This window comes from Somniosus microcephalus, chromosome 26, assembly GCF_052327205.1.
Source record: "Somniosus microcephalus isolate GS21.2 chromosome 26, FLI_Smic_1.0, whole genome shotgun sequence".
NCBI lineage: Eukaryota > Metazoa > Chordata > Chondrichthyes > Squaliformes > Somniosidae > Somniosus > Somniosus microcephalus.
This window is the reverse complement of record NC_141012.1, coordinates 51,497,512-51,525,058: the sequence shown is the minus strand read 5'-3', so window position 1 is coordinate 51,525,058 and position 27,547 is coordinate 51,497,512. Positions and strand designations below refer to the sequence as shown.

General features: G+C 46.2%; 1 protein-coding gene across 4 annotated transcripts in view; it reads left to right on the top strand.

Annotated features, from left to right (window-relative positions):
- The window catches only part of arhgap32b (Rho GTPase activating protein 32b), a 646,854-nt gene that overhangs the window by 498,733 nt on the left and 120,574 nt on the right, over positions 1 to 27,547 (top strand). For 3 of the 4 annotated variants that reach the window (XM_085968179.1, XM_085968180.1, XM_085968181.1), the window contains 3 exons: positions 8,828 to 8,920; positions 17,161 to 17,283; positions 19,014 to 19,091. In XM_085968179.1, the coding sequence (XP_085824305.1) occupies positions 8,828 to 8,920; positions 17,161 to 17,283; positions 19,014 to 19,091 (294 nt within the window). Of the gene's footprint in view, positions 1 to 5,432; positions 5,524 to 8,827; positions 8,921 to 17,160; positions 17,284 to 19,013; positions 19,092 to 27,547 lie in introns of those variants that run through there. The other variant, XM_085968182.1, reaches the window with a different exon arrangement.

The window sequence follows — 27,547 nt, the reverse complement described above, 5'->3', positions numbered from 1 at the left end:
TACACCACATCTACCAGTTCCCCTTTGTCTACTCCACTAGTTACATCCTCAAAGAACTCCAATAGGTTTGTCAAACAGGACTTCCCTTTCATAAATCCATGTTGACTGCCCAATCTTACTATTAGTTTTCTAAGTGCCCAGTTATTGTATTTTTTAGAATAGATTCCAGCATTTTTCCAATTACTGATGTGAGGCTAACAGGTCTGTAGTTCCCCGTTTTCTCTGTCCGTCCTTTCTTAAATAGCGGGGTTACATTTGCTATCCTCCAATCTGCAGGAACCGTTCCAGAATCTATAGAATTTTGGAAGATGACAACCAATGCGTCCACTATCCCAATGACCACCTCTTTCAAAACCCTAGGATGTAGGCCATCCGGTCCTTGGGATTTATCGACGATTAGTCCCATTAATTTTGCTAGTACTGTTTTTTTACTAATAATTTCTTTAAGTTCCTCATTCTCGCCACACCCTTGGTTTTCTCATATTTCTGGGAGGTTTTTTGTGTCTTCCTCCATGAAGACAGAAACAAAGTATTTATTTAATTTCTCTGCCATTTCCTCATTCCCCATTATAAATTCTCCCGTCTCTGACTGTAAAGGACCTACAATTACCTTCACCAGTCTTCTCACATACCTATAGAAGCTTTTACAATCCGTTTTTATATTTTTCGCTCGTTTGTGCTCATATTCCACTTTCCCTTTATCAATTTCTTGGTCCCCCTTTGCTGATTTCTAAAAAGGTCCCAATCCTCAGGCTGACTGCTTTTTCTGGCAACTTTATAAGCTTCCTCCTTTGACTTAATACTGGCTTTAATTTCTTTTGTTAGCCATGGTTGGATCACTTTTCCTTTTGGGTTTTTATGCCCTAGAGGAATATATGTTTGTTGCAAATTATGCATTATTTCCTTGAATGTTAGCCATTGTATGTCCACCTTCATACCTTTTAGTGTAGTCTCCCAATCTACCATGGCCAACTTGTCCCTTGTAGTTTCCTCTGTTTAGATTGAAGACCTTAGTTTCAGATTGGACTACAGGAAACTTTGGTTTATCCGGAGGTTAACTGTCCGGAATGCTCGAGCCACCGGCAAAAATCAGGAGCCGTTTCGTTAGGTTTTTTTTCTGTTCGTTGCTTTTTTTTCACCAGTCAGGCTCTGCAAGGTCTCGCTGAAGCTGTTGCTAAGCTACAGAGACGCTTGCAAGGTACGGCCGACTGTTTAGAAGCTGTTGCTAAGCAACAGGGTTTGTTGCCAGATACGGAGCTCAAAATCTCCGTATGTTTCAAAATTAGCGCTGGTTTGTCCGGCAGTTTTGATGGGACGGCAACAGCTCGGTCCCGTCGGTGCCGGATAGCACAAAGTTTCCTGTACATCACTCTCAAACTTAATGTAAAATTCAATCATATTATGGTCACTTGTCCCTAAAGGCCCCTTTACCACAAGATTATTGATTAGCCCTTTCTCATTACACAGTACCAGATCCAGAATAGCCTGTTTCCTGGTTGGTTCCTCCACATACTGATCCAGGAAACCATCTCGCATGCATTCCAAGAATTCGTCCTCCACACCATTAGTAGTAATTTGATTTGCCCTGTCAATATGTAGATTAAAGTCCCCCATGATTACCGTATAGCCCTTGTTACATGCACTTCTAATTTCTTGATTGATACTGTGCCCTACATTACCACTACTGTTTGGTGGATTATACACAACTCCCACCAATGTTTTCCGCCTTTTGCTGTTTCTTCACTCCTTGTTCCTCTACCGCATTTAGACTCTATTTTCCAAGGAGTATGCGGCCATTCTTATTCCTCCTACCAAAATGCAGCACCTCACAGCACACTTAATTTATATTGAAATTAATTTGTCATTTCCACGCCCATTCTGCAAGTTTATTACTGACTTGTATTTTGTCGCAGTCTTCCTCAGTATTAACTATAACCCTAATTTAGTGTCATCCACAAATGTTGATATTGTACTTCCAATTCCATAGTCCATATCGTTTATGTAAATGGTGAACAGCAGTGGTCTCAGCACCAATCCCTGTGGAACACCGCCATTCTACCTCTGCCAGTCTGAATAACTACCTTTTACCCCTACTCTCTTTTTTCTGTTTTGTAGGAGGCTTGTTAACCCTTCTGCTACTTGTCCCCTAACTCTACATGCTCATGAATCTATTATGCCTTTTGAAAATCCAAGTATATTACATCTACTACATTACCCTTGTCTGCTCTTTCTGTTACTTCTTCAAAGAATTCAATAAGGTTTGATCAAGCATGACCTTCCCTTTTGAAATCCGTGCTGACTACTCTATTATATTTCGATTTCTAGATGTTTTTCTATTACATCTTTGAATAAAAATTATATTATCTTTCCTATTATCGACATTAAGCTTAATTGTCTATAGTTCCCTGGACTTGTTCTATGTCCCTTTTTAAATATAGGAATAACATTAGCATTCCATCAGTCCGCTGGCACTATTCCCTTTTCTAATGCATTTTTTAAAATCTATATGTAATAGTGTCTCTGCTATCTCTTGCTTAGCTTCTTTTAATATCGGTGGCAAAAACAGGAGGGCAGATTATTATCTGAACGGCAATAGATTGGGAGAAGGGGAAGTGCAACGAGACCTGGGTGTCCTTGTGCACCAGTCGCTGAAGGTAAGCATGCAGGTGCAGCAGGCGGTTAAGAAGGCAACTGGTATGTTGGCCTTCATAGCGAGAGGATTCGAGTACAGGAGCAAGAATGTCTTGCTACAGTTGTACAGGGCCTTGGTGAGACCGCACCTTGAGTATTGTGTGCAGTTTTGGTCGCCTTATCTGAGGAAGGATGTTCTTGCCATGGAGGGAGTGCAGCGAAGATTCACCAGACTGATACCTGGGATGGCAGGAATGACGTATAAGGAGAGATTGGGTCGATTGGGCTTATACTCACTGGAGTTTAGAAGAATGAGAGGGGATCTCATTGAAACTTATAAAATTCTAACAGGACTAGACAGACTAGATGCAGGAAGGATGTTCCCGATGGCGGGGGTGTCCAGAACCAGGGGTCACAGTCTAAGGATAAGGGGTAAGCCATTTAGGACTGAGATGAGGAGGAACTTCTTCACCCAGAGAGTGGTGAACCTGGGGAATTCTCTACCACAGATGGCAGTTGAGGCAAACTTATTAAATATATTCAAGAAGGAGTTAGATATATTTCTTAAGGCTAAAGGGATCAAGGGATATGGGGAGAAGGCAGGGACAGGGTACTGAATTTGGATGATCAGCCATGATCTCATTAAATGGCAGAACAAGCTCGAGGGGCCGAATGGCCTACTCCTGCTCCTATCTTCTATGTTTCTATTAGTGTGATCAATCCCTTCTTATCCTTTATCTCAATCCATAGGATTCTGTTTCTATCTTAATGTTAGTTATGTCCCTTTTCCTACTGCCATTGTTATCTCTAATTAGTACAGCTACCCCACCCCACTTCCTTCCCTATCCTTTCTAAATACCTTATCTTACAATATTTAACTGATAGTCTTGTTCTTTATGTAGCCATGTTTCAGTTGTCCCTACTACATCTGGCTCTTTGTTATGGATTATTGCTCCAGTTCCCCTGCTTTGTTTTGGATGCTCTGCACATTGCTGTACAGGCAAATTAATTTGCTTATATTAACTCTTCATCTCACTTTATTTCAAACCATTATTTTATACTTATATTCTATAACTATGTGTTCCCTGACCGTTTATGTCACCCTTGTTCTTACCGTGGTCTGACCTTTACACTCATGATGCTGGGCTTCCAGTAACAGTGTTGAGATCAGGGGAAATGACACATGGTGCAGGGAAGAGCCAGATGCTGATCCCCAGTGTCAAAGGAAAGAAAGAACTTGCAATTAGATGATGCCTTATCATGTCTCTCGGTTACCTCAATTGTTTTCATGTGCAATGAATTGTTTTTGAAGCGTAACCACTGTATAATATGACACTGTGCGGCAGCCAGTTTACGCACAGCAAGTTCTCACAAACAGCAAATGAGATGAGTGTTGGCGTTGGTTGAGGGAGGAATGTTAACCAGGACACTGGGAGAACTCCCTGCTCGTGTCTGAATAGTGCCATGAGATCTTTTATGTCCACCTGAACCCCTGGAGCAGGATTTAGTGTAATATGACTCATCCGCACTAAGGGGGCAAGTTTCCCAGCCCTGGGGAGGCGGGTATGGAGGCGGGACAGCCAGGGAAATGGCGGAATCTGGGAGCGGGTACCCATCCCGCCCCCAACCCGCCTCCATGCTATCTTCCCAGGAGGCGGGTACCCGACCCGCACCGGGTCCCGCCTCCTCGAGGCGGGAAGGGGATTAGTGCCAATTAACTGCCTGTTAACGGGCAGTTTTTTGGCTAATCCCTATTTTGAGCCCTAAAGTGTGGGCTTCCCGATGGCTCCGAATCTCGCCAGGGTCAGTGAGGTGAGCCAGGGGTCGGAGGGGTCGAGGGGTCTGGTGTGCAGGGGAGTGATGAGTGCAAGTGTAGAGAGGTAAGTGTGTGAGGTGAGTCTAAAGTGTTTTAATAAGATTATTTACCTTTGCTTCTTCCTCCAGGCTTCATCCCTTTAGACTGCGGAGCTGCCTCATCTCACCGGCAGAGAAAGCAGAATGGCCGCTGCATTCTTAAATGCCGCAGCCTTCTGCTTTCTGCGCAGGAAGGCTTTCTAAGTGAGCCTGTGTCCAATGTCTCAACTTAGAAGACAGACTGTCAGCGTTTGACAGCTTCACAGAGCTGTCAAACGATGACAATTCATCTGTCAAAAAATCTTGACAGATGAAACGTCATTCGCTGATGTCATCTGTCAGTGGCTTTCCCTTAATTGGCCGGCTAAGCCCACTGGGCTTAACAAGGCCAATCAAGGGAAAATAGCGTGGGTTGGCCAGACGTCGATGGAGGCGGGACTAAAACCCGACAAGCAGCTTTCCCGCCTCCATCACATCCCCATTGATACAGTCACCCCCAGTGTCACTGCCTTGAGAGGTGTGAATTTTTTGAAAAGTACTAGTGGTTTTATAAAGGAAGGAAACCCGGTGTTTAATGAAAACCTCCCCCAGAATCCTCCCAGGGAATCGCCTGGCAGTCTGCAGCTTTTATTGGATCATTGGATATCAAATGTTTGAGTACTTTAGTCCAAAGCCTGGGATTAATTTTCAGTACTGTGCACTGTGCCTGCGTCTTTGAAAATAAAGAGGGAGAGAAAAAGGCGCAGAATGAAGGTAAATGGTGAGAAGAGCTGCAGTGGGTAAGAGAGGGTGCGGGCGATGGGAGGGGTTGGCTAGTGATGAGGTCTGGGGGCAGCACACTTCCTGGTCTGGGTCTCAGTGATGCATTAATCCTGTCTGCCCTTATTTAAAGCTCCTGTGTCTTTTCATGGAAATGAGGGTTGATGAAAAACCTGCCTGTGCGCTTACGGGATTAAATCTCTTCGAAGCAGCAGATTAAAAGGCACAGGTGGAGGATGATGTATTGCTCCGGGGGTTTTGCATGTCATTGACTGTGAGGTAATGTCCTATTTATGTGGCAGCAGTAGCTTGGGGCAGGACTGACTGTGTCCTTGCTGCAGTTCAGTTTTTCACAAGCGTCACGTTGGGGGGCGGGGGGGGGGGGGGGAAATGTTACATTTTTCCCCATCTGAGCTGCATTGAGCAGCTGGTGCTGAACAAAGGCTGTAGCATCTCCAAGAGGGGTAAGGGCAATGAGAGGGAGAAGTGCTTCGATGGTCCCGGTCAGCAACTATGGAATATAAAATAGAAATGTAAAGGAGCGAACTGTACTGTAAGTACTGCAGTGAACAACGCCAGTGAGTTCCCAATCCAACTCTGGTTATAGGATAGCAAAATACTACAGATGCTGAAAATCCGAAATAACAACAGAAACCGCTGGAAAAACTCAGCAGGCCAGGCAACATCCGTGGAGAGAGAAACAGAGTTAACGTTTCGGGTCGAAGACCCTTCGTCAGTTCTGTTGACTCTGTTTCTCTCTCCACGGATGTTGCCTGGCCTGCTGAGTTTTTCCAGCATTTCCTGTTGTTATTTCTGGTTATAGAATATAGCTTAGGTTAGAGGTGAGGACAAGAGCATCAACTGCTCAGTCTAGCACTCATCAATCAGGGTGTGTTAGGGCAGTTAGAAGGGTGACACTTGAACTATTTAAAGGACAGGGACCTTAACTGACCGTGTGGCTAGGGAGGTTAGTCAGAGAGCAAAGTGCTGATATGCAATTTGTGCAATTCCTGGTTACAGAACGTTTCTCCACATCCCTCTCGTTTTACTGTCAGGTTTCTGTTAACTCCTGCTTCCCTCTGGTTTATTCGAACCTGTACTGCTGGTTCCACAGTCGTGGATCATGCTGTCTGAGTTTATCTGGATCACTGGCCGAGTTGGATCACGGTGCTGCCACATCCAAACCTGCCCCATAATTCACAAAGGCACAAGGCCTGGAATCGGCTGTAGAGCAGAGACGAGCCAGAGCCAGCATCCTCTCCAATTCCTGGAATATGTAGACTCGCTTCTGTGTGTTTGGAGCCAAATGCTACAGAAAGATTGTTTTCCTGCCACGTTCCCCATTCCTCGCTGAGATCCAGTTACATGGGCTCCCGATGCTCTCTGGTACTTCATCCAAGTAACCATTATTCATCTGGGAACCTTGCTGCGTGGACTATTCAACTGTGGCAGGCCATCACAGCCAAGATCAGTTGTGTCCCCAGCACGTGTCCATGTGCACTTCTAATTGGGGCGAGTCTCTGGATAGCGATTGGGAGCAAGAACCCTTGCACATCTTGCCCTCTCTAGCCTAGATTCACTGAGAACAGTTGTAGCACCCCTGCTGTTACTCTGCAGGAGTGGGCATGTCTAGCTTTGTTGAAGCAAAATTATGAAGCTATAGAGAAAAATGATTTTATTTTCTTGTTTGTAAATATGTTCTCATGCATGGCACCACTTACACATCAAAATTATGACCACAAATAATCCACATCTCTACCCCAATCTCTCTACCCCATTCTCTCTCTAACCCATCTCTCTCTCTACCTGCATCTCTCTCTCTCTACCCTATCTCTCTCTCCCCTACCCCCATCTATCTTTATCTGTGTCCATAGTTCCTGCTCTACCTCTGATTTGTGTCCGTAATTCCTGCCCTAATTCCGATCTGTGCTCCCAATTCTTTCCTTGTTCGGATTGATGTCCGTAATTCCTACTCTAGCTTCAATTCGTGCCCTCAGTCCTTGCCCCAGCTCCGATCCGTGCTCTCTGATCCTGTCCTATACATAGAGACATAGAAGATAGGAGCAGGAGCAGGAGTAGGCCATTCGGCCCCTCGCGCCTGCTCCGCCATTCAATGTGATCATGGCCGATCATCCAAATTCAGTACCCTGTCCCTGCCTTCTCTCCATATCCCTTGATCCCTTTAGCCTTAAGAAATATATCTAACTCCTTCTTGAATATATTTAATGAATTGGCCTCTACTGCCTTCTGTGGTAGAGAATTCCATAGGTTCACCACTCTCTGGGTGAAGAAATTCCTCCTCATCTCTGTCCTAAATGGCTTAACATTTATCCTTAGACTGTGACCCCTGGTTCTGGACTCCCCAGCCATCGGGAACATCCTTCCTGCATCCAGTCTATCTAGTCCTGTTAGTATTTTATAAGTTTCAATGAGATCCCCTCTCATTCTTCTAAACTCCAGCGAGTATAAGCCCAATCCACCCAATCTCTCCTCATACGTCATTCCTGCCATCCCAGGTATCAACCTGGTGAATCTTCGCTGAACTCCCTCCATGGCAAGAACATCCTTCCTCAGATGAGGCGACCAAAACTGCACACAATACTCCAGGTGTGGTCGCACCAAGGCCCTGTACAACTGCATCAAGACATCCTTGTTCCTGTACTCGAACCCTCTCGCTACGAAGGCCAACATACCATTTGCCTTCTTAACCGCCTGCTGCACCTGCATACTTACCTTCAGCGACTGGTGCACAAGGACACCCAGGTCTCGCTGCACTTCCCCTTCTCCCAATCTATTGCCATTCAGATAATCTGCCTTCCTGTTTTTGACACCAAAGTGGATAACCTCACATTTATCCACGTTATATTGCATCTGCCATGCTTCTGCCCAATCACCCAAGCTGTCCAAACCATACTGGAGTTTCTCGGCATCCTCCTCACAGCACACACGCCCACCCAGCTTTGTGTTGTCTGCAAACTTGGAGATATTACATCCAATTCCCTCGTCTAGATCATTAATATATATTGTGAATAGCTGGGGTCCCAGGACCAATCCCTGCGGTACCCTACTAGTCACTGCCCGCCACTCGGAAAAAGACCTGTTTATTCCAACTCTTTGTTTTCTGTCTGCCAACCAGTTCTCTATCCAAGTCAATACCTTGCCCCCAATCCCATGTGCCTTAACTTTACACGCTAATCTCTTATGCGGGACCTTATCGAAAGCCTCCTGAGTTCCTTTGAGTCCTCCTTTCCCCAGTTGGGGTGATGGGTTAGAGAATGCATTACGTTCAATGAATGCTGAAGTCTATTCCAAGGGTGGAGAAACATCCACTCGCAGCTTTCAGAAAGTTCCTTTTCACTAAGTCCAATGTTTAAGAGAGGAGAGAGACCATCTTCATATTTCCAATTGCTCAGCTTAGCTTTCCTAGGGTTAGCCGTCTCTCTTCCTCTTTGCCAGTTGGGGGCAGAGAGATGGATTTAACCGTCACTCTTTGCCTTGCTAGTGTTTGGGAGCAGTTTACCATCCTGTGTGCCGGTTTCAGGGGTGTCTGCTTTAACAATCTGCCATTGTTTTTCGTTCACAGGCCGTTACCCAGATGCTGATGGCGTATCTTGCCAGGCTCACTGTCATAGCAGATAACAAGATCAACTGTGGGCCTGCTCTCACGTGGATGGAGGTATGTACTCTGCTCCTGTGCCCTGTGGTGTAATGTCACAGAGCAGGCATTAGAAAGTGCAGCACTGAAGAGATTTTCATTCAAAATGCCTCTGTAGTCATCGACAGCTGTTGCCATTGTAGAATACATAGGAACAAGAGTCGGCCCCTCGAGCCTGTTCCGCCTGTAGAATACACAGGAACAAGAGTCGGCCCCTCGAGCCTGTTCCGCCTGTAGAATACACAGGAACAAGAGTCGGCCCCTCGAGCCTGTTCCGCCTGTAGAATACACAGGAACAAGAGTCGGCCCCTCGAGCCTGTTCCGCCTGTAGAATACACAAGAACAAGAGTCGGCCCCTCGAGCCTGTTCCGCTTGTAGAATACACAGGAACAAGAGTCGGCCCCTCGAGCCTGTTCCGCTTGTAGAATACACAGGAACAAGAGTCGGCCCCTCGAGCCTGTTCCGCTTGTAGAATACACAGGAACAAGAGTCGGCCCCTCGAGCCTGTTCCGCCTGTAGAATACACAAGAACAAGAGTCGGCCCCTCGAGCCTGTTCCGCTTGTAGAATACACAGGAACAAGAGTCGGCCCCTCGAGCCTGTTCCGCCTGTAGAATACACAGGAACAAGAGTCGGCCCCTCGAGCCTGTACCGCCTGTAGAATACACAGGAACAAGAGTCGGCCCCTCGAGCCTGTTCCGCCTGTAGAATACACAGGAACAAGAGTCGGCCCCTCGAGCCTGTTCCGCCTGTAGAATACATAGGAACCAGAGTCGGCCCCTCGAGCCTGTTCCGCCTGTAGAATACACAGGAACGAGAGTCGGCCCCTCGAGCCTGTTCCGCTTGTAGAATACATAGGAACCAGAGTCGGCCCCTCGAGCCTGTTCCGCCTGTAGAATACACAGGAACAAGAGTCGGCCCCTCGAGCCTGTTCCGCCTTTCAATGAGATCATGGCTGCTCTGTTTCTGAACTCCATTTACCCGCCTTGGTCCCATAACCCTTAATACCTGTAGAATGATACAGCACGGAAGGAGGCCATTCGGCCCACCGTGCCTGTGGCGGCTCTTTGAAAGAGCTCTCCAATTAGTCCCACTCCCCTGCCCTTTCCCTATAGTCCTGCAAATTTCTCCTTTACAAGTATATATCCAGTTCCCTTTTGAAAGTTATTATTGAATCTGCTTCCACCGCCCTTTCAGGCAGTACATTCTATTTCTTATGTTCTTATTCCAGATCACAACTGTGTAAAAAAATTGCTCCTCATCTCCCCTCTGGTTCTTTTGCAAATTACCTTAAATCTGTGTCCTCTGGTTACCAACCCTCTGCCACTGGAAATAGTTTCTCTTTATTTGCTCAATCAAAACCCTTCATGATTTTCAATACCTCTATTAAATCTCCCCTTAACCTTCTCTGCTGTAAGGAGGAAGGAACATAGGTACAGGAGGAGGCCATTCGGCCCCTCGAGCCTGCTCCGCCATTCAATTAGATAGAAACATAGAAGATAGGAGCAGGAGTAGGCCATTCGGCCCCTCGAGCCTGCTCCGCCATTCAATGCGATCATGGCTGATCATCCAAACTCAGTACCCGGTCCCTGCTTTCTCCCCATACCCCTTGATCCCTTTAGCCTTAAGAAATATATCCAACTCCTTCTTGAATATATTTAATGAATTGGCCTCTACTGCCTTCTGTGGTAGAGAATTCCACAGGTTCACCACTCTCTGGGTGAAGAAATTCCTCCTCATTTCTGTCCTAAATGGCTTACCCCTTATCCTTAGACTGTGACCCCTGGTTCTGGACTCCCTGACCATCGGGAACATCCTTCCTGCATCTAGTCTGTCCAGTCCTGTCAGAATTTTATAAGTTTCAATGAGATCCCCTCTCATTCTTCTAAACTCCAGCGAGTATAAGCCCACTCGATCCCAATCTCTCCTCATACGACATTCCTGCCATCCCAGGTATCAGTCTGGTGAATCTTCGCTGAACGCCTTCCATGGCAAGAACATCCTTCCTCAGATAAGGCGACCAAAACTGCACACAATACTCAATATGTGATCTCACCAAGGCCCTGTACAACTGCAGCAAGACATCCTTGCTCCTGTACTCGAATCCTCTCGCTATGAAGGCCAACATACCATTTGCCTTCTTAACCGCCTGCTGCACCTGCATGCTTACCTTCAGCGACAGGTGCACAAGGACACCCAGGTCTCGTTGCACTTCCCCTTCTCCCAATCTATTGCCATTCAGATAATAATCTGCCTTCCTGTTTTTGACACCAAAGTGGATAACCTCGCATTTATCCACATTATGTTGCATCTGCTATGCTTCTGCCCAATCACCCAACCTGTCTAAATCATCCTGGAGTTTCTCTGCATCCTCCTCACAGAACACACGCCCACCCAGCTTTGTGTCGTCTGCAAACTTGGAGATGTTACATCTAGTTCCCTTGTCTAGATCATTAATATATATTGCGAATAGCTGGGGTCCAAGGACCGATCCCTGCGGTACCCCACTAGTCACTGCCTGCCACTCAGAAAAAGACCTGTTTATTCCAACCCTTTGCTTTCTATCTGCTAACCAGTTCTCTATCCAAGTCAGTACCTTACCCCCAATCCCATGTGCCTTAACTTTACATGCTAATCTCTTATGCGGGACCTTATCGAAAGCCTTCTGAAAGTCCAAATACACCACATCCACTGCTTCTCCCTTATCTATTTTACCAGTTACATCCTCAAAAAATTCCAGTAGATTAGTCAAGCACGATTTACCTTTTGTAAATCCATGTTGACTTTGTCTGATCCTGTCACTGTTTTCCAAGTGCTCTGCTGTTACATCTTTTATAATGGACTCGAGCATTTTCCCCACTACCGATGTCAGGCTTACCGGTCTGTAATTCCCCGTTTTCTCTCTACCACCTTTTTTGAATAATGGGGTAACATTAGCTACCCTCCAATCCATGGGTACTGTTCCAGATTCCATCGAATGTTGGAAGATGATCAGCAATGCATCTACTATTTCTAGGGCCACTTCCTTAAGTACCCTAGGATGTAGATTATCAGGCCCTGGGGATTTATCGGCCTTCAATCCCGTCAATTTCCCTAACACCATTTCCCTACAAATACTGATTTCTTTCAGTTCCTCCCTTTCATCAGACCCTATGTTCCCCGACATCTATGGGAGGCTATTTGTGTCCTCCTTTGTAAAGACAGAACAAAAATATGTATTTAATTGGTCTGCCATTTCTTTGTTCCCCATTATAAATTCCCCTGATTCTGACTGCAAGGGACCTACGCTTGACTTCACCAATCTTTTTCTCTTCACATATCTATAAAAGCTTTTGCAGTCAGTTTTTATGTTCCCTGCAAGCTTACTCTCATATTCTATTTTCCCTTCCTTAATTAATCCCTTTGTCCTCCTTTGTTGAATCCTAAACTGCTCCCAATCCTCAGGTTTACTGCTTTTTCTGGCCAATTTATATGTCCTCTCCTTGGTTCTTATACTAGCCCTAATTTGCCTTGTTAGCCACGGTTGAGTCACACTTTTTGTTTTATTTTTATGCCAAACTGGGATGAACAAATTCTGTAGTTCATCCATGCGGTCTTTGAATGTTTGCCATTGCCTATCCACCGTCAACCCTTTGAGTGACATTCCCCAATCAATCCTACCCAACTCGCGCCTCATACCATCATAGTTTCCTTTATTTAAATTCAGGACCCTAGTCTCTGAGTCAACTACTTCACTCTCCATCTTAATGAAGAATTCTATCATATTATGATCGTTCCGACCCATGGCTGAATCAGGAGAGCATTGGAATAGTCAAGTCTAGAGGTGAAAAAGGCATGGATGTGGGTTTCAACAGCAGATGAGCTGAGGCGGGTGGAGTCAGGCGATGTTACAGAGGTGGAAGTAGGCAGTCTTGTTGATGGAGCGGATATGTGGTCGGAAGCTCATCTCGGGGTCAAACACAACACCAAGGTTGTGAACGGTGTAGCTCAGCCTCAGACAGTTGCCAGGGAGAGAGATGGAAACGGTGATCAGGAAACAGAGTTTGCGGCAGGGAGCAAAAACAATGCCTTCCCAATATTTAGTTGGAGTAAATTTCTGCTCATCCATTATTGGATATCGGACAAGCAGTCTGCCAAATCAGAGATGGTGGAGGAGTCCAGAGAGACGGTGGTGAAATAGAGCTGAGTGTCGTCAGCGTACATGTGGAACCTGACGTTGTGTTTTCGGATGATGCCGCTGCGGGAGTGGGAAGAGAAGCCAATACTGTCATTCTCTGGCTACGATTTGATAGATAAGAATGGAACCATGCAGGGACAGTTCCACACAGCTGGATGATGGAGGAGAGGACTGCCCTGGTAGACCCATCGTTTCAGCCTGTTCTTGCCCCACGGAACTTATCTCTTCCTGTCTCGACTCTATTTTTTCTCCCCTTGTCCAGTCCTTTCCCACCTACATTCGGGACTCTTCCGACGCCCTCCGCCACTTAAACAGTTTCCAGTTTCCTGGCCCCAACCACCTCCTTTTCACTATGGCCGTACAATCCCTCTACACCTCCATCCCCCACCAGGATGGCTTGAGGGCGCTCCGCTTCTTCCTTGAACAGAGGCCCGACCAGTCCCCATCCACCACCACCCTCCTCCGCTTGGCTGAACTTGTTCTCACATTGAACAACTTCTCCTTTAACTCCACTCATTTCCTCCAAATCAAAGGTGTTGCTATGGGTAACCGCATGGTTCCTAGCTATGCCTGCCTTTTCGTGGGATATGTGGAACACTCTTTGTTCCAGTCCTACTCAGGTCCCCTCCCTCACCTCTTTTTCCGGTACATTGATGACTGTATCGGTGCCATCTCCTGCTCTCGCCCTGAACGAGAAAATTTCATTCACTTTGCTTCCAATTTCCACCCTTCCCTCACCTTCACATGGTCCATCTCTGACTCTTCCCTTCCCTTCCTCAACTTCTCCGTCTCCATCTCTGGGGATAGGTTATTGACCAACATTCACTACAAGCCCACTGACTCCCACAGCTACCTGGACTACACTCCCTCCCACCCTGCCTCCTGTAAGGACTCTATTCCATTCTCCCAGTTTCTCCGTCTCCGCCGCATCTGCTCCGACGATGCCACCTTCCACACCAGTGCTTCCGACATGTCTTCCTTTTTCCTCAACCGAGGATTCCCCTCTACTGTGGTTGACACGGCCCTTGACCGGGTCCGTTCTATCTCCCGCACTTCTGCCCTCACCCCTGCCCCTCCCTCCCGGAACCACGATAGAGTTCCCCTTGTCCTCACCTTTTACCCCACCAGCCTCCACATTCAACGGATCATCCTCCGCCATTTCCGCCACCTCCAGCGTGATCCCCTCACCTCCCCTTTCAGCATTCCGTAGGGACCGCTCCCTCCGCGACACCCTAGTCCACTCCTCTACCACCCCCAGCACCCCTTCCCCTTCGCCCGGCACCTTCCCGTGCAAGCGCAGGAGATGCAACACCTGCCCATATACCTCCCCCCTTCCCACTGTCCAGGGCCCCAAACACCCCTTCCAGGTGAAACAGCGATTTACTATCACTTTTTGCAATCTAGTATACTGTATTCGCTGCTCACGATGTGGTCTCCTCTACATTGGGGAGACCAAACGCAGATTGGGTGACCGCTTTGCGGAACACCTCCGTTCAGTCCGTAATGGGGACCCCGAGCTCCCGGTGGCCTGTCACTTTAATTCACCGCTCCACTCCCACTCTGACCTCACCGTCCTCGGCCTCTTGCATTGTTCCACGGAAGCTCAGCGTAAGCTCGAGGAACAGCACCTCATCTTCCGATTAGGCACTTTACAGCCTGCCGGACTCAACATAGAGTTCAACGATTTCAGATCATAACCTCGGCCCCTATCACATCTATATATTTTCTTTTTTTTTCTTCTTTCCTCCCACACGGCAGCTGTCCTTCATTCTGCCAGCGCAATTCACACCCCATCTAGAGCCTTAACCACCTCCTCTCGCCTTGAATATCTCTTAATGTCTCTCAATGTCTCTTAATCTCTCCTGCTTTCTATCCTATCACTGACCTTCCCTTTTGTTCTTTCACCCCTTCCCCCGTTTCCCAGCCCCTAAACCTGTTCCATTTCCTGTTTTTTTCCAGTTCTGACAAAAGGTCTTCGACCTGAAACGTTAACTCTGTTTCTCTCTCCACGGATGCTGCCCTGGCCTGCTGAGTTTTTCCAGCGTTTTCTGTTGTTATTTCGGATTTCCAGCATTCGCAGTATTTTGCTATCGATGGAGGAGAGGCGTTGGAGGAGGATGGTGTGGTCAACCGTGTCGAAGGCTGCAGACAGGTCGAGAAGAATGAGGAGGGATAGTTTATCACAGTCACATAGGATGTAATTTGTGACTTTGATAAGGGCAGTTTCAGTACTGTGGTGGGCCCAGAAACCTGATTGGACGGAATTGCGAGAAAGATGGGCCCAGATTTGGGAGGCGACAACACTTTCGAGGACTTTGGAGAGGAAAAGGAGGTTGGAGATACGGCGGTATTTTAAAAGGACAGAGGGGTCAAGGGTGGTTTTTTGGAGGAGAGGGGTGATGACGGCAGATTTGGAGTGGGTGGAAACAGTACCCGAGGAGCGAGAACTGTTAACAATATCAGCTAACATGGGGCCCAGGAAGGGAAGTTGGGCGGTCGGAATAGAATTGAGGGAGCAGGAGGTGCGTCTCATGGACAAGGCGACCTCAGAGAGAGTAAGGCAGGAGATGGGATAGAATCTAGAGAAAGACGTGAGTTCAGGGCTAGGGCAGCCGGGAACATTAGGGGAAGTTTGGCCTGGTGGGCTAGGGAAAGGGAAGGAAGGGAAGTGGCAGAGGCAACTGAACGGATGATCTTGATCTTTGTGACAAAAAAGTCCATGAGCTCCTCACACGTTGTTGGAGGTGAGGGTAGAGGATGCAGGGGAGGGTGGTTTAAGAGGATGGTTTGTGGTGAAGAGAAGGCGGTGGTTATCTTTGGATGATCTTTGAATAGTGAGCAGTTTTAGCGATGGTGAGCAGGACCTGATAATATTTTATGTGGTCCAGCCAGATCTGGTGATTGATGGTTAAACCAGTTGTCCGCCATAGGTGTTCAAATCTGCGTCTCTTGGACTTCAAGAAGCGGAGATGAGGGGTATACCGGGGGAACAACTAGATACCAGAGAGATGCCTGACACCTGTAGAGTTATACCCAAGCAAGACTGCAGGAGCGGGATGGGGAACTGGGGAAGCTGGAGGGCGGTATACAAGGAAAACTGAAACCCAGTCTCCACTTCAACCTGTCAAAGCCCCTGATTGACTCTCAGTCGACGGGCTTGAATTTTGCCATATGGATGCAATTTGCTTCCTGTTAAAGAGGAACTCCCACTGTTGAGATCCTTATAAAAATCATTGGTTACAAGGAATCCTGATAAACTTTGATTCTGTCCTTTTTGTGTGATGTCTAAAATGTTTTTGTCTGGATAGCAAGTGTTGGAGGAATGAGGTCGGTAGGATTACTGAAGAAGCCAGGTGAACGCACACCTGATGCTGCATCGTACCTCATTTTGTTCCTGTACCTTTACTGAGTATTCAGCTCCCTCACGGGCTCCTTCAGATAAGCTCATTTGTCATTTACTGTTGAAATGAGTTCAGAGTAAAATGATGCTGGTGTTCACTCTTTGTAAATGCTTTCTCCTCCTCCCATTATTCTCTCCCCTTTTGTGTTCTCTCGTGCTGTAGATGTTGGCTCTTGCTCCCCAACCACCCTTTATATGTGCGCCTCGAGAATGAGGGGGAGGTATCACAGTCGAACCTAACCCTGTTCTCACCCGACCTCCACTCCCACCAGGAGTCACTGGATAGTCAGCAAGAGCAGGAAACGTGGATGATTTATTTTGTTTGAAATCATCGCTTGGGCTCAGGGGCTCTGAAGCCTACTTGAGCATTCCACCGCTATCCCGGCTGCGAGCAGTCACCCTCAGCACAAACGGATTGGCCTGTGATCTTCTGGCCGTCTGACCATCGTGCCCATGTCACCCAGTGGATTAGCCCCCGAATGCTCCAGGGATTTCTCTTCATAACTGATGTATGGACATGATCCTAATGGAAGGACTTTCTCTGATATTTGTTTGGGTGTATCTGCTCTCGTGTGTTTGGACTGTGCGTTGTGTATATTCAGTAAAGTGTTGCCCTATTTAGGAAGTTTACAGTTGTGTGTTGTGGGCAGTGTGTTACAAGTGACTGTGCTGAATCTTCTCACAGATAGATAACAAAGGGAACCATCTACTGGTGCACGAAGAGTCCTCCATCAATGTTCCCGCCATTGCTGCTGTGCACGTGATCAAGCGATATATTGCCCAGGCTGCGGATGAGCTGTCCTTCGAGGTAAGTTGCCATCTAATTACAGGTCAAAACCTGGCAGAGAACGTGCGAATGAGAGATCGCGTAATCACTCTCTTGTATTTAAAATTTCCTCCTCCAGTTTCCCCCCTCCACTCCTGAAGATGCTGACTTGTTCCATGGGCTCTGAGTGCTTCAGTTAAGCTCTCTCAACTGGCCATTCTTCCATATGTGAGCTTTTGACTGTGCTGGTCAACTGTGGGGGCATCACAGCCAAGCCTAATCCTGATCCTGTCCTCTTTAATGCCCATGCATGTGTACATATGAGCAGGTGTCAGTGGATAGTGGTCGGGCACATGTCCTGTCCCCCCACTGCAGTGACCAGCTGCTGCTTCAGCCGAGGTTAGTGGCCTCAGCACAGGCTGGAAATTGAACCTGGGACCAGTATAGCTCAGTTACACACTATCTTTATCAGCTGAGCATCAGGGAGCTGTAACCATACGGCTGTAATGGGTAAAGCTGGCCTGGCCCCATGAGCCAAAACCCAACTTATTGGCTACTTTGGATTTGAAATATCCAATCAGATTAGCGGATCTTATATAAAAAGTCCCAGTTTTTCAAACGCCCAATGATATTTGCAGCATTTGGGGTTCCCGTTTGGGCTACTCAGTAAGTGGAGAATCGCCTCATCCATGAGGATTGAGAGCGAGTCCATCCTGGGGCACAGCTGTTGACTCTGGCACCTGAGCTTCGTGCAGTGCCACCATTTGGAACCAAGTTGTATTTACAGGCACGAATGTGGGCTCAGAGACCTCATGTCTGTCTGCCATCTGCTTGGTAAGGGAGTCAGCATCCACCCATGAGTGGGAGCCCGTCAGCTAGTAGCCATTCAACCATTTAACTGTATACCGTGAAAGTTTGCTGGAGAAATGGGCTTTCTTTACAATGTCAAGAGTGTTTGACATGATGGAACAATGACAATTGTAGGGATAACTGCATAGGTAGCTGGGCCGTTTTAAGTTGCCTTTATCACTGATGTGCACAACTTAATTGAACACCAGGCTGCGGATGTACTTTCTGACAGTTTTATATATCGCTGGGGTTCTGGCAGAGTAGCGTTAACGTGGAGATGCTTGAACTACAAGTGCCACTCTGATTTTTACAATTACCAACACACTGCCAGATTCTGCTGGACCAGTTTAAAGGGGGGTGGGGGGGACTTCATTTTTCATGCCTCTGATGACCATTTGGGGACCTGTAGAAGGTGAGGTGCTGGATGATGTCCAAGTTGTGGAACTTGCTTCCTTTTACTCGCACTCTGCTGGTAATGGGAATACTGGGACCTGCCGCCAACACACCAGCATTATAAAAACACTGTCTAATTCAAGCAGGCCACCTGTGCACCACCAGGCTCTGGACTGCCTGTCTCAAACTGGTTTGCAAAGAAAAGAAACTGCTTTAGTTGCACTGGCTGCAGATACTCTTCAGACTCCCTTGTGATTCTCCTACACTATCTATTTAGTGTACCCACATCTGATCACAATTCTTGTGTACAGCCAACGTGCCAGGAGTTTTGCACCATGCGCTAAGAGGGGATTTGTCACAGTTGTACAGATGTGTTTGAATTTCCTTGTCTTTGTTACTTGACTGCATCCATCGCACATTAAGTATTAGTGTGAAGAGACTCTGGTCGCTGGGAGGAGACTAGTGTGCTTCTGTGCCAGGGGAAGCAGCGAGAAGGTTGACTGAAGCCCTGTTTCTGCTCTGTTTTCCAGGTTGGAGATATAGTGTCTGTTATTGACATGCCTCCCAAAGAAGATACCACATGGTGGAGAGGAAAGCATGGGTTTCAGGTAAGGACACGGTGCAGGAGTGTGCTGGTAAAGAGGTGTCGGGCTGGGTACTGAACTGACATTTTGCCGTTACGAGCTGCTTTTGCAAATTGACCTTTTACAGTAAGCTTGAATAAGTTGTTTCTTAAAGGCAGTGTTCAGTTGAACATGACCTGGATTATTGCTGTGAGTGACTAAAACTCGTGTAGCCAACATGGTCATAGCTTGGTGTTACATACCTTGATTAAATAGCACCGTACTTTCCTTACTCTGTCCTCCATACACATAAAAGAAAGAAAGACTTGCATTTATATAGTGCCTTTCACGACCACCGGACGTCTCAAAGCACTTTACAGACAATTAAGTACTTTTTTTTGGAAGTAGAGTCACTGTTGTAATGTGGGAACATAACACTCACTTAGGTGGTGTTGAGGCCAAAGATCAGCCATGATCTTATTGAACGGCACAGCAGGCTTAAAGGGCCGAATGGCCTCCTCCTGCTCCTATTTCTTATGTTCTTATTATCTCCCAATACTGTGGCTCGCTTACACTTCTTCACTCTGTTCTTGCCGTTTCTGTTGAAATTTTCCCTTTAAACAGTAGGGATGCTGGAAGAGATTAAATCTGTGAATAGCTATATTTCATATTCCTGTGAGAATGTATTGCTGGGATTTGTTTTTTTGGGAAATTGCAATGCCTTTGTGACTTCCACAGCTGCTGTGGAAACAGTATTTATTACACAAGTGAGAAAATTCTGACAGTTTTATTACTGAGAGTTACAACTTAAAATCTCCCTCAAGTGTGGAATAGCTGTTGCATTCTACTTGCCCTTTATTGTATCTTTTATATCATAGTTTTATAGCACAGAAGGACATTCAGCATTGCATCTGTGTTGACTCTCTGGAGGAGCTATCCACTTCATTCTATTCTGCTGTCCTTTCTTCATACCCTTTTAAATTTTTCTTTGTCAAATATTTAGCCACTTCCCTTTAAAAGCTATTCTCGATTCTGCTTCCACCATTCTGAGTCCAACGTTTCTCCTAAACCTCTCCTTTTGTTCTTTTGGCGATTAACTTAAATTTATGCCCTTTAATGACCGACTCACTGACCAGTGGAAATAGTTCCTCCTGATTTACCTTATCAAAACCCCTTGTCATTTTGAACACTTCTTTGCTCTAGTGAAATATATCCCAGTTTCTCTAGTCTATCCACAACCGAATCCTTTCATCCCTGGGATCATCACAGTGAATGTGTTTTGCATTTTCTCCACGGCCTTAACATCCTTTCTAAAGTAAGGCGCACAAAACTGGACTCAAATATTCCTCTGCGGCCGAATCAATGACTTGTACAAAGCATTCCCTCTTTGCTTTTGCGATCATTTTTCCTATTTATAAAAGCTAGGTTCCCATTTTTTCCCAGGGCCTGATAATCTACATCCTAGGGTACTTAAGGAAGTGGCCCAAGAAATAGTCGATGCATTGCTGGTCATCTTCCAAAATTCGATAGACTCTGGAACAGTACCCATGGATTGGCGGGTAGCTAATGTTACCCCACTGTTCAAAAAAGGTGGTAGAGAGAAAATGGGGAATTATAGACCGGTAAGCCTGACATCGGTGTTATGTTCATTAATAACTAGACATTATCATTATGAACAGCTAGCTTGAGCTAGTCACTTTATTCATGCCATGTGGACTTGTACAGCATCCATCTTGACTACTGCCTTATGGGTAGCCTAGTGCATCGTGGGTAGCCCACTCTTATATACATACAGCTCCACCTAATGTACCATTCTAGAATGACATGTTACTGATCATTACATCCCCCTTTCTTTGAGGTTAAACAAAATCAATATCAATCAACTTTCAAGAAACACGATAAAGATGATATCAGTAACACTTTTGTTAGTGCTCTATAAACATAAACATTTTCACAACAGTCAACACATTTTCAAAGCTTTACTTTATACTCAAAGATTGAGTCTATCAGGCTTTTTTACTTCACATGTGGATCTTCTCAGCACAGGTAAGTCTGATGTGTTTTCATGAGAGCCTGTATGTGTGTTTGTGTTAGATTGTTCTGGTGGTGAGTGACAAGATTCAGTTGCGGCATTGTCATCGCTTTGCTCTTGGATGGTTTCTTGTGTTTTCAGGAGGGAACGGCGGTTCCTCCTGAGAATCTGTCCTTCCTCAGTTCTAACAGTGTATGACCTTGGTCCTACTTCCTCAAGAACTGTAGCTTTCCTGTTCCATGCATCTGGCTTCGTACCGAATCCGATGGCAGCAATGTAGAGTTCGAATTGTTGTTTGAAGGTCCGTCAATTGCAGTCGACATACCCCGTGAGTTTCAAACCCTCCGGTGGCCTCAAAGTCTCCATGTCGCGTTTCACAATATTCAGCAGATTTTACCAATCATTAACATAAGAACATAAGAAATAGGAGCAGGAGTAGGCCAATCGGCCCCTCGAGCCTGCTCCGCCATTCAATAAGATCATGGCTGATCTGATCCTAACCGCTAATCCACTATCACAGAACCATCTCCTGAATCTAACAGAATTAGACACACGAAATAGGAGCAGGATCAGGCTACACGGCCCCTGGGCCCGCTCCGCTACCCACAGGGCCATGACCGATCCGAACCTAGACTCATGTCCAAATTCCTGCCCGCTCCCCGTAACCCTTAATTCCCTTTACTTCTAGGAAACTGTCTATTTCTGTTTTAAATTTATGTAATGATGTAGCTTCTACAGCTTTTTGGGGCAGCATATTCCATGGACCTACCACCCTCTGAGTGAAGTAGTTCCTCCTCATCTCAGTTTTGAAAGAGCAGCCCCTTATTCTAAGAGTATGCCCCCTAGTTCTAGTTTCACCCATCATCGGGAACATCCTCCCCGCATCCACCCGATCCAACCCCTTCACAACCTTATATGTTTCAATAAGATCGCCTCTCATTCTTCTGAACTCCAATGAGTAGAGTCCCAATCTACTCAACCTCTCCTCATATGTCCATCCCCTCATCCCCGGGATTAACCGAGTGAACCTTCTTTGTACTGACTCGAGAGCAAGTATGTCTTTTCTTAAGTATGGACACCAGAACTGTACGACTTATTCCAGGTGCGGTCTCACCAATACCTTGTACAACTGAAGCAATACCTCCCTATTTTTATATTCTATCCCCCTAGCAATGAAAGCCAACATTCCATTGGCCTTCTTAATCACTTGCTGCACCTGCATACTAACCTTTTGAGTTTCGTGCACCAGGACCCCCAGATCCCTTTGTACTTCAGTACTTTCCAGTTTCTTGCCATTAAGATAATAACTTGCTCTACGATTTTTCCTGCCAAAGTGCATAACCTCGCACTTTCCAGTATTGTATTCCATCTGCCAAATCTCTGCCCACTTACTTAGCCTGTCTATGTCCCCTTGCAGGTTTTTTATGTCATAGAGTCAGAGTTTTACAGCACAGAAAGAGGCCCTTCGGCCCATCGTGTCTGCGCCGCCCATCCATCCCTGTCCAGTCTAATCCCATTTTCCAGCATTTGGTCCATAGCCTTGTATGCAATGGCATTTCAAGTGCTCATCCAAATGCTTCTTGAATGTTGTGAGGGTTCCTGCCTCCACCACCCTTTCAGGCATTGAGTTCCACATTCCAACCACCCTCTGGGTGAAAAAGTTCCTCCTCAAATCCCCTCTAAATCTCCTGCCCCTTACCCTGAATCTATGCCCCCTTGTTATTGACCCCCCCACTAAGGGGAAAAGTTCCTCTTTATCTACCCTATCTATGCCCCTCATTATTTTGTACACCTCAATCAGGTCCCCCCTCAGCCTTCTCTGCTCCAAGGAAAACAACTCCAGCCTGTCCAGCCTCTCTTCATAGCTGAGGCGCTCCATCCCAGGTAACATCCTGGTGAATCTTCTCTGCACCCTCTCCAAAGCAATCACATCCTTCCTATAGTGAGGCGACCAGAACTGCACACAGTACTCCAGCTGTGGCCTCACCAGCGTTTTGTACAGCTCCATCATAACCTCCCTGCTCTTATATTCTATGCCTCGGCTAATGAAGGCAAGTATCCCATATGCCTTTTTAACCACCTTATCTACCTGCTCCGCTGCCTTCAGGGATCTATGTACATGTACACCAAGGTCCCTCTGACCCTCTGTACTTCCTAGGGTCCTACCACTCATTGTGTATTCCCTTGCCTTATTTGTCCGTCCAAAATGCATCACCTCGCACTTTTCAGGGTTAAATTCCATTTGCCACTTTTCCGCCCATCTGACCAACCCGTTTATATCGTCCTGTAGCCGGAGGCTTTCCTCCTCGCAATTTACCACCCCACCAATTTTCGTGTCATCTGCGAACTTACTGATCATACCTTTTACATTCTCATCCAAATCATTTATGTAGATCACAAACAATAAGGGACCCAGCACCGATCCCTGAGGTACCCCACTGGACACAGGCTTCCAGTCACAAAAGCAACCTTCGACCATCACCCTCTGCCTCCTGCCACTCAGCCAGTTTAGGATCCAACGCGCCAAGGCACCCTGGATCCCATGGGCTCTTACCTTCTTGACCAGTCTCCTATGCGGGACTTTGTCAAAAGCTTTACTGAAGTCCATGTAAACCACATCCACAGCATTTCCCTCATCCACCCCACGAGTCACCCCCTCGAAAAATTCGATCAGATTTGTTAGACATGATTTACCCTTGACAAAGCCATGCTGACTATCCCCGATTAATCCTTGCCTCTCCAAGTGGAGATTAATTTTGTCCCTCAGAATTTTTTCCAATAATTTCCCCACCACAGATGTTAGACTCACTGGCCTGTAATTCCCTGGTTTATCCCTGCTACCCTTCTTGAATAATGGTACTACGTTAGCTGTTCTCCAGTCCTCTGGTACATCCCCTGTGGCCAGAGAGGTTCTGAAAATTAGTGTCAGAGCCCCTGCAATCTCCTCCCTTGCCTCCCACAGCAGCCTGGGATACATCTCGTCCGGGCCTGGGGATTTATCCACTTTTTGGCCCGCTAAAACCGCTAGCACCTCCTCCCTCTCGATGCTAATATGTTCGAGTATGTCACAGTCCCCTTGCCCGATTTCTATGTCTGCATCGTCTTTCTCCATAGTGAACACAGATGCAAAAAATTCATTTAAAACCCCGCCTACATCCTCTGGCTCTACACACAGATTGCCACTTTGGTCCCTAATGGGCCCTACCCTTTCCCTGGTTATCCTCTTGCCCTTAATATACTTATAAAACATCTTAGGATTTTCCTTTATTTTGCTCGCCAGTGTTATTTCATGGCCCCTCCTCGCCCTCCTAATTTCTTTTTTAAGTATGCCCCTGCACTTTTTATACTCCTCTAGGGCTTCTTCTGTCTTTAGTCTTTTGTAACTGCCAAAAGCCCCCCTTTTATTTCTAATGCATTTTTGTATATCCCTTGTCATCCAAGGTTCCCTTTGCTTGTTGGTCCCACCCTTGACCTTTACAGGAACATGTTGGCGTTGTACTCTCTCTATTTCCCTTCTGAAAGTCTCCCACTGTTTTGATGTGGATTTTCCTATAAGCAGCTGCTCCCAGTCCACTTTGGCCAGATCCTGCCTTATCATATTAAAATCGGCCTTCCCCCAATTTAGAACCCTTATTAACAACAGAAAATGCTGGAAAAACTCAGCAAGTCAGGCAACATCCGTGGAGAGAAATTTGAGTTGACGTTTCGGGTTTGACCCTTCTTCAAAACTGGAGAGAAAAGGAACTAGATCGAAGGCAGGGCTGCGATCGGACAAAAGAATAAAAGAACCAAAAGAACCATTCTCCCAGTTTCTCCGCCCATCTTCATTAGAACCCTTATTTCCGGGCCGTCTTTGTCTTTTTCCATGACCACCTTAAATCTCACCGAATTATGGTCACTGTCGCCAAAATGCTCTCCTACTGACACTTCCACCACTTGCCCGGCTACATTCCCCAGAATTAGGTCCAGTATCGCCCCCTCTCTTGTAGGACTTTCTACATGTTGGCTCAAAAAGCTCTCCTGGATGCACTTTAAGAATTCTGCACCCTCTAAGCCTTTCACACTCTGACTGTCCCAATTTATATTGGGGAAGTTGAAATCCCCCACTATTATTACCCTATTATTTTCGCACTTCTCTGAGATTTGCCTACATATCTGTTCCTCTATCTCCCCCTGACTGTTTGGGGGCCTATAGTACACTCCCAGCAAAGTGCTTGCCCCCTTTTTGTTTTTAAGTTCTACCCATATGGCCTCATTAGAGGAACCCGCTAATATATCATCCCTCCTTACAGCAGTAATTGACTCCTTAATTAATATTGCAACACCCCCTCCCCTTTTACACCCCCCTCTGTCTCGCCTGAAGATTCTATACCCCGGAATATTGTGCTGCCAGTCCTGACCCTCCCTCAACCATGTCTCCGTGATAGCAACAATATCGTACTCCCATGTGTTCAACAACAACTTCAGTTCATCCACCTTATGTCCTCCTCACTCACTACTTTCCTTCCCATCTTAGTATCATCTGCAAACTTTGATATGTTACACTCGGTCCCCTCCTCCAAATCGTTGATATAGATTGTAAAGAGTTGGGGACCCAGCACTGACCCCTGCGGAACACCACTAGTTACTGATTGCCAGTCTGAGAATGAACCATTTATCCCAACTCTCTGCCTTCTGTTCAAATCAAATCAAATCAACTTTTATTGTCATTGTTAGTGCACAAGTGCAGTACAACGAAATGTAGGCTTGCGGCTCCCGAGAGTGTACAATTTGGATTAGGACACTTAAACATTTCAACATACATTTGTACATATATATTAGCATAAATATGACCATAATAAAGTGAATAAAGTGCATCGGCAGATGTGCAGGCTTTCGTGTTTATTTGTGGAGTTCAGTAGGATGACAGCCCTGGGAAAGAAGCTGTTCCTAAATCTGGTCGTACGGGTGCGAATGCATCTGTAGCATCTTCCAGATGGTAGGAGGGTGAACAGACTGTGGCTGGGGTGGGTAGGGTCTTTGATGATGGTCCGTGCCCTCCGTAGGCAGCGTTTCTGATATATATGTTCTATGGTCGGTAGCCGGGTGCCGGTAATGCGTTGGGCAGTTTTGACTACCCGCTGCAGGGCTTTCCGGTCATGGGAGCTACAGCTGCCGTACCATACCGTGATACAGTTTGTCAGGATGCTCTCTATAGTGCAGCGGTAGAAGTTAGAGAGGATCGGGGGTGACAGATTACATCCCTTCAGCCTCCTCAAGAAATATAGGCGCTGCTGGGCCTTCTTCACCAGAGAGGAGGTGTTGAGGGACCAGGAGAGGTCTTCCGTGATGTGGACTCCGAGGAACTTAAAGCTGGCCACCCTTTCCACCTCCGCCCCATTGATGTGGATGGGGGTGTGACTTCCGCCTTTGGACTTCCTGAAGTCCACGATTATTTCCTTTGTTTTCTTGGTGTTAAGGGCCAGGTTGTTGTCGGCTATCCTCTATCCATGCCAGAATATTCCCCCCAATCCCGTGATTTTTTATCTTAAGCAATAATCTTTTGTGTGGCTCCTTGTCAAATGCCTTTTGGAAGTCTAAATACACTACGTCCACTGGTTCCCCTTTATCCACCCTATATGTTACTTCCTCAAAGAACTCCAGCAAATTTGTCAAACATGACTTCCCCTTCATAAAACCATGCTGACTTTGTCCTATTAAATTATGATTATCCAAATGTCCTGTTACTGTCTCCTTAATAATGGACTCCAAAATTTTACCTACCACAGATGTTAGGCTAACCGATCTATAGTTTCCAGCCTTCTGTCTACTGCCCTTTTTAAATAAGGATGTTACATTAGCAGTTTTCCAGTCTGCCGGGACCATTGCCGAGTCCAGGGAGTTTTGGAAAATTATTACCAATGCATCCACAATCCCTACCGCCACTTCTCTCAAGACCCTAGGATGTAAGCCATCAGGTCCAGGTGATTTATCCGCCTTGAGTCCCATTATTTTACCGAGTACCACTTCCTTAGTGATTTTGATCGTGTTTAGCTCCTCCCCCCTTTAGCCCCCTGTTTGTCCAGTGTTGGGATATTCTTAGTGTCTTCTACTGTAAAGACTGATATAAAATATTCATTCAGTGTTTTTGCCATCTCCATATTTCCCACCATTAATTTCCCGGTCTCATCCTCTAAGGGACCAACATTTACTTTAGCCACCCTTTTTCTTTTTATATAACTATAAAAACTCTTACTATCTGTTTTTATATTTTTTGCTAATTTACTTTCATAATCCTCTATCCTCCCACTAGATTTGGCTACCTTATATGCCCTTGTTTTTAGTCGAATACTATCCTTAATTTCTTTACTTAGCCACGGATGCCTGTCTTTTCTTTTACACCCTTTTCTTCTCAGTGGAATATATATTTTTTGGAAGTTGTAAAATAACTCCTTAAATGTACACCACTGATCATGTATCGTCTTATCCT